At 33.1% G+C, this 5,576-nt stretch overlaps 1 protein-coding gene across 1 annotated transcript; it reads left to right on the top strand.

The window, feature by feature from the left end:
* Positions 1-321: 321 nt before the first annotated feature.
* On the top strand, positions 322-4,648 carry LOC102618058 (zinc finger CCCH domain-containing protein 11). Its single transcript, XM_006480507.4, has 8 exons — positions 322-815; positions 923-1,007; positions 1,105-1,245; positions 1,341-1,429; positions 1,960-2,148; positions 2,287-2,417; positions 2,510-2,612; positions 4,112-4,648. The coding sequence occupies exons 1-8, from the start codon at positions 645-647 to the stop codon at positions 4,280-4,282; spliced, it is 1,080 nt and encodes a 359-aa protein (XP_006480570.1). The 5' UTR covers positions 322-644; the 3' UTR covers positions 4,283-4,648.
* Positions 4,649-5,576: the final 928 nt, after the last annotated feature.

Raw genomic sequence — 5,576 nt, 5'->3', positions numbered from 1 at the left:
TCAAACTTTTAGAGATTTTTTTAAAATAATTTAAATACTTCATAATATGGTGATGATTTTATTTTAAGTCTCAAATTTTTAATTTACTGAAATTATATATGTATACTACTATAAAATAGGCAAATGAAAAATAAAATAGAGATGAAAAAATCATTCACCACATGATAATTCTCTCATCCTCACCTCTACTAAATTTATTAAAAAATATGATAAAAAATAAAATTTTTTAATGAAATTGAAAATAAGATAGGTCTCCCCACCCCTACTTCACCCCACCCCCATTGCTATTCCTGAAATAAGCCATGCTATGCACCCGCTAATGAGAGAACCCAAGAAACAGGGGACAACAAAAGCAGCAGACGCAAGAAAGCTACCACCAACACGTGCCACGTAGAAAGAGCCCAAGGGACACATCGGTCAATTCACAAAAAACCAAACACAGCTTCTCGATACGGTACCGTCCGGTCCTAAATCAAAAAGCCCGACCGGCCAAAATCAATCCCAGTAATCAAACCCCAAGCGGGATCAATTTCTTCACAAAATCCCAAAAAAAAGGAGAAAAAAACTACAATCATCTCAATAATAATCAATTAAATCAAGGATATTTTATTTTGTCTTGTTATTGAATTTGATGATCATAAAAGATGCCGCCGAAGCAGCAATCGAAAGCAGAATTAGCGAAGAAGCAGAAGATCGTCGAAGACAAGACCTTCGGTCTTAAGAACAAAAACAAAAGCAAAAACGTTCAGAAATATGTTCAGAATCTCAAACAGAACGTTCAGCCAAAACCCGACCAGTCTAAGGTCGCCGCCAAGGTCCGATTTTTAATCGTTATTACAAAATTCAATTTTTTTAAATTATAAAATTAATCGTTAAATCACAAAAATTGAATATTTAATTAATATTTTTTTTTTAATTACAGAAAAAGAAGGAGGAAGAGAAGGCTAAAGAGAAAGAGCTGAATGATCTGTTCAAGATTGCTGTTAGTCAGCCTAAAGTTCCAGTTGGTAGGTATTTATATTTCTATATTTTTAAAAAAAAATTGGATTGTTGAAATTTGAAGCTTTATTGGTGATTTTATTGAAATTTGGCCTTTGTGTTCAGGTGTTGATCCTAAGTCTATATTGTGCGAGTTTTATAAAGCGGGACAGTGTCAGAAAGGTTTTAAATGCAAGTTCTCACATGATTTGAATGTTCAGAGGAAAGGGGAAAAGATTGACATTTACAGTGACAAGCGCGACAAAGGTTATTGCTTAAATACTTGTAACTTGTTGGTTTTGTTTGTAATTATTTGTTTGTAATGCATGCACTCATGTTGTTCTGGTGCTTGTTTCTTTTAGAAACAATGGAGGATTGGGATCAGGAAACTTTGGAGAAGGTTGTGGAATCAAAGAATAAGGAATACCAGCAGAACAAACCTACAGATATTGTAAGTGTTCACTCTTTAATATTGCTTTTGTGCAATGCATCAGTTTATTCATACCTAATCAATTCCAATTTCACAATGCATGTATGTATATGTGAAGAATAGGATTGTAGCTCAGGGAAGAGACTGCGAGTTTAGCATTTGGAAATGACCTTATTGACTCTATTTTAACTTATTCTATTGTTATATTCTGGTTGGAGGTGATGAGGTTTGATTTGTCTTACTGATCCAAAACAATTATTACATATTCACTAGTTTGTACAACCATAGAGGATACTTGTAACCAATTTCATTTGTTCCGGTAGCTACCATTCTAATTTTATTATTGTTGGGTGCTGCATCTAATTACAGTCTTAGCTGTGGTACTCAAATTTTTTGAATCACTTTTCTCTTGTTTTTGTTCTGGAAATGAAGGGTATCATTGTTTTTGTTGATTAAGGATTACAGCTGTAAGTAATTTAAAACACTTCAGCAATGTTCATGGGTTCTGATTGAAGATGACTGTTGTTTTACCGATCTACATGTATTTGCAGGTTTGTAAATACTTTTTAGAAGCTGTGGAGAAGAAACAGTATGGCTGGTTTTGGGTCTGCCCAAATGGTGGTAAAGATTGCCATTACAGGCATGCTCTTCCTCCTGGATATGTTTTAAAATCTCAGATGAAGGCTCTGTTGGAGGAAGAAGCAGAGAAAATAACCATTGAGGAGGAGATTGAGAATCAGGTGATGAAATTTTCTGAAACTAAGCTGCCTTCCTTTTAGAGTGGCAGTATGTTTATTCTGAATACATTATAGGTAATCTAATATTTCAGCATTATTATTGTTATTATTTATTACTCATTAAAACTTTTCTGATTTTAGCGTGCTAAAATAACAACTACGACCCCTATGACTCCTGAATTGTTCACGGAATGGAAGAAGAAGAAGATAGCTGAGAGAGATGCTGGCTTGGCTGCAGAGAGGGCAGAGAGAGCTAAGAATGACCGTATGAGGTATATCGTCCTGTGTGTTTTGCGTTGTGCACATTTCTTTTCTAATTTTTTGGATCTTAGTTCTTAACATTCTGGTTTTCATTCCCTTCCAGTGGGCGTGAACTGTTCTTGTCAGATTCTAGTTGGTTTGTGGATGATGCTGAGGCATATGATAAATACCAAAGAGAGGAAGAATCTCATGTCACTGAACAGAAGGTAAATCTTCACCCATTACCTTTGCTTATTTCCATAAGATTTGTAAAACTTCACAAACTCTAGATAATTTGTGCAAATATGAATTATTTCTTCATACACCTTCAATATGCTGACCAAGATAACATCGCTCAGTGAGTGGTGGCTGAGAAAAGTAAGAAAATGAGATCTTGCCATCTCTTTCTCCTGCTGGAGATCATTTATACGGTGATGTTGCCTGACAATACCTTTTAATCACTTAAGGGTGCGTTTGACATACTATATTGTATGTTGCATTAGCTGTATTGCAATACATCATTGTATTGGATCAGTTGTATTGTATTATGATGTATTGCATTAGGGTGTATTAAGATATAAGGCATTAGCATGTTTGGTGCAATATGGACTATGTAATATTATTTTATATCATTATTTAATTTACTATTAATTTTAAACTAATATTATTTAAATTTTAATATTTAATTATTTACTATTAGTTATATTAAAATTATTTAGAAATAATTAACTTTTGTACTATAATCAAATAACGTAGTATTGTGTTATATTTTTATATATTATGTAAGATTTATTATTAGTTTAATTAAATTATTAAATAATAATCAATTTATATTATAACAATTAATATAAATAAAAATAATAATATAATATTATTGAATAAGAAATAATAAATTTATATTAATTATTATAATGTAAAATTAAAAGAAAATAAAAATTAATATTGTATAATATTATCAGATAATATAATATTAAATTATCAAATTTACTTTATTTGTTATATTATTAAAAAAAATAATGAGGCAAACTGCCACATTATGGTGCATGGGGCAGCTGCTGGAGCCAAAACATGAGACCATACTGCATAATGCAATGCAGTCTCATGTTACGTGGGGTGCCAAACACACCCTAAAAGCTTTCATCATTGTTTTAAAGTTCCAATATGTCTTACTCCTTGAACAGTACATGCAATACTAAAATGGGCACAAAATAAAAGCTAAATTCCACATCGATGCTTTTAACTTTCACTACCCGTTCCTCTTTACTGATTTTGTTGTCAACTTTGAATCTCATATTTGTAATTTCCTTCAGTTTTATTCAATTAGAATACAGCCTGCATAACAACTGAATAATCTGTTTTCATACAATCCTTAAAGGCTGATCTGTGACTAACTCTTGCGTTTGTGGCCTGAACCCGGGGCCAATTATAAGGAAGTTGCATGACTTTTGACTCTAATGGACCTGCTAGGTTGTTGGGGTATTGCTGTCTCTTGTTTTATTTTCACTGTTAAAGAATGTTTGAAGTGGTAAAGACAATGTTGGTGAAAGTGTGTTGAACTAAAATTTTGAGGAAGGATCAAGTTTTTGCTGTAAAAATACTACCATGGCATAACCTTGTAAGTGAACCAGGTTCTCAGATTCTGTATGACGACAATATAGACACAAGTTGATAACTTAATAAAGTGGCTTTATACTGATCGTTGTTTGTTCTGCTGATCTCACTTCAGGCCAATGGCAATTCTGCCAGAGATGGACCAAGTAACTCAGCAAAAGCTGGTCAGGAAGATGAAGTTGTTCCTGATGATGACGATGAACTAGACATGGACGAGCTAAATGAACTGGAAGCAAGCCTAGCAAAGACATCAATCCAAATTCAAGACCCAAGCAATGGCTCCTAAGTTTGGAACGCACAGATTGTTCAGTCTACATGCATTTTAAAATGTCAACTAGATGCCCCTGTATGTTTCCCCAGGGATGATTGTGAAGTTGAGCTATCAGTGATGCCAGCTGCATAGATTAGTCAAGAAGTTATCAGCTGCCATGCTATCACGGTATTGTTGTCAAAATTCTGTTGTTATCATCTATGTTTATAATATATCACTATTTCTGTTGTAGCATTCCTGATTCCTGGAAATTATGTTCCATCTGAGAAAATTCTGCTTATGCAAGTAGTATCCTAGTCCACATTAGATACTCATAAATATCGATTGTAGCTACAATAGTTTTATTTAGCTGCGAAATAAATAAGCATTTCTTTTGCTTAATATGTCATTTTAATTAGAGAAATAGGGCTTTCCTAGCTGCACATTTTCATTTGTGAGTGCTTACAAATCATTTGTCGGTTGCAATTTGATTCATTGTTTCCCTTCTAAAGCAAAACTTGAACCAAGTGCCATGTGAAATTTAAGTTCGGAGTCAATTGATGAGACAAGCAATAAAGCTAGAAGAATTGTAAACGAGCGTGGGGATTGAATGGACGGTAGTGAACCAAACACTAAGACGTGTTCCATCAGAACAAAAAAATGATATGCTCTTTAAGTTGTCTTTTGTCGGCTCCAAACATTTCCCATCAAGGGTCGACAATTGACAGTGTGTCCTGTGCAGTCCCATTAATTTGCTGTGATAATGCTTGTGCCTTTTTTATATTAGCGATGCCGTACTCGTTTGCGTCAAAACGTCACCGTTACTATTAGTCTAACAATCTCCTATGAGCACACAACACGTCGTGCTTTTAACATTACATGTTGAAAAAAAAACAATAATGATAATTAAGTAGGCTCTGATGGAAGTTATGTGGCATATAATTTGAAAGTCCCATAAGTAATGCAAGACCGCTTAGGTTTTGCTCTGAAATTTTATCCCAATTAAAGTTCCATCTGGACATGTCAATTATTATTAAGTAAATGATAAATTCTCTCAAATTATAAGTTAATTAATTACATCAATTTTTTTTTCATATGTTTTTATAAAGATCACGTCAATTGGTTAAAGAAATGCTTTAGAAAATAACAATCGGGATATTTAATATTATTCTTTTTGTTATTAATAGTTGATTCCTATGTATACAGTTGTATTTGACCTAACAAATCTTGGTTATACCTATGTTAATCTTATTTTGTGGAATTCTCAACTTAATGTTATAATAAACAGCGTACATGACGTTTTTTGGGATTAACAAAGTATTGATGTTTC

The sequence above is a fragment of the Citrus sinensis genome, chromosome 6, assembly GCF_022201045.2.
Source record: "Citrus sinensis cultivar Valencia sweet orange chromosome 6, DVS_A1.0, whole genome shotgun sequence".
Lineage (NCBI taxonomy): Eukaryota > Viridiplantae > Streptophyta > Magnoliopsida > Sapindales > Rutaceae > Citrus > Citrus sinensis.
This window is presented reverse-complemented; position numbering and strand designations above follow the sequence as displayed.

Bases quoted from the DNA above. Each gene is read 5' to 3' on its own strand.
- LOC102618058 (XM_006480507.4), top strand. From the start codon at position 645: ATGCCGCCGAAGCAGCAATCGAAAGCAGAATTAGCGAAGAAGCAGAAG. The intron at 816-922 runs GTCCGATTTTTA...TTTTAATTACAG, and splicing joins AGTCTAAGGTCGCCGCCAAG to AAAAAGAAGGAGGAAGAGAA. The intron at 1,246-1,340 runs GTTATTGCTTAA...TGTTTCTTTTAG, and splicing joins CAGTGACAAGCGCGACAAAG to AAACAATGGAGGATTGGGAT.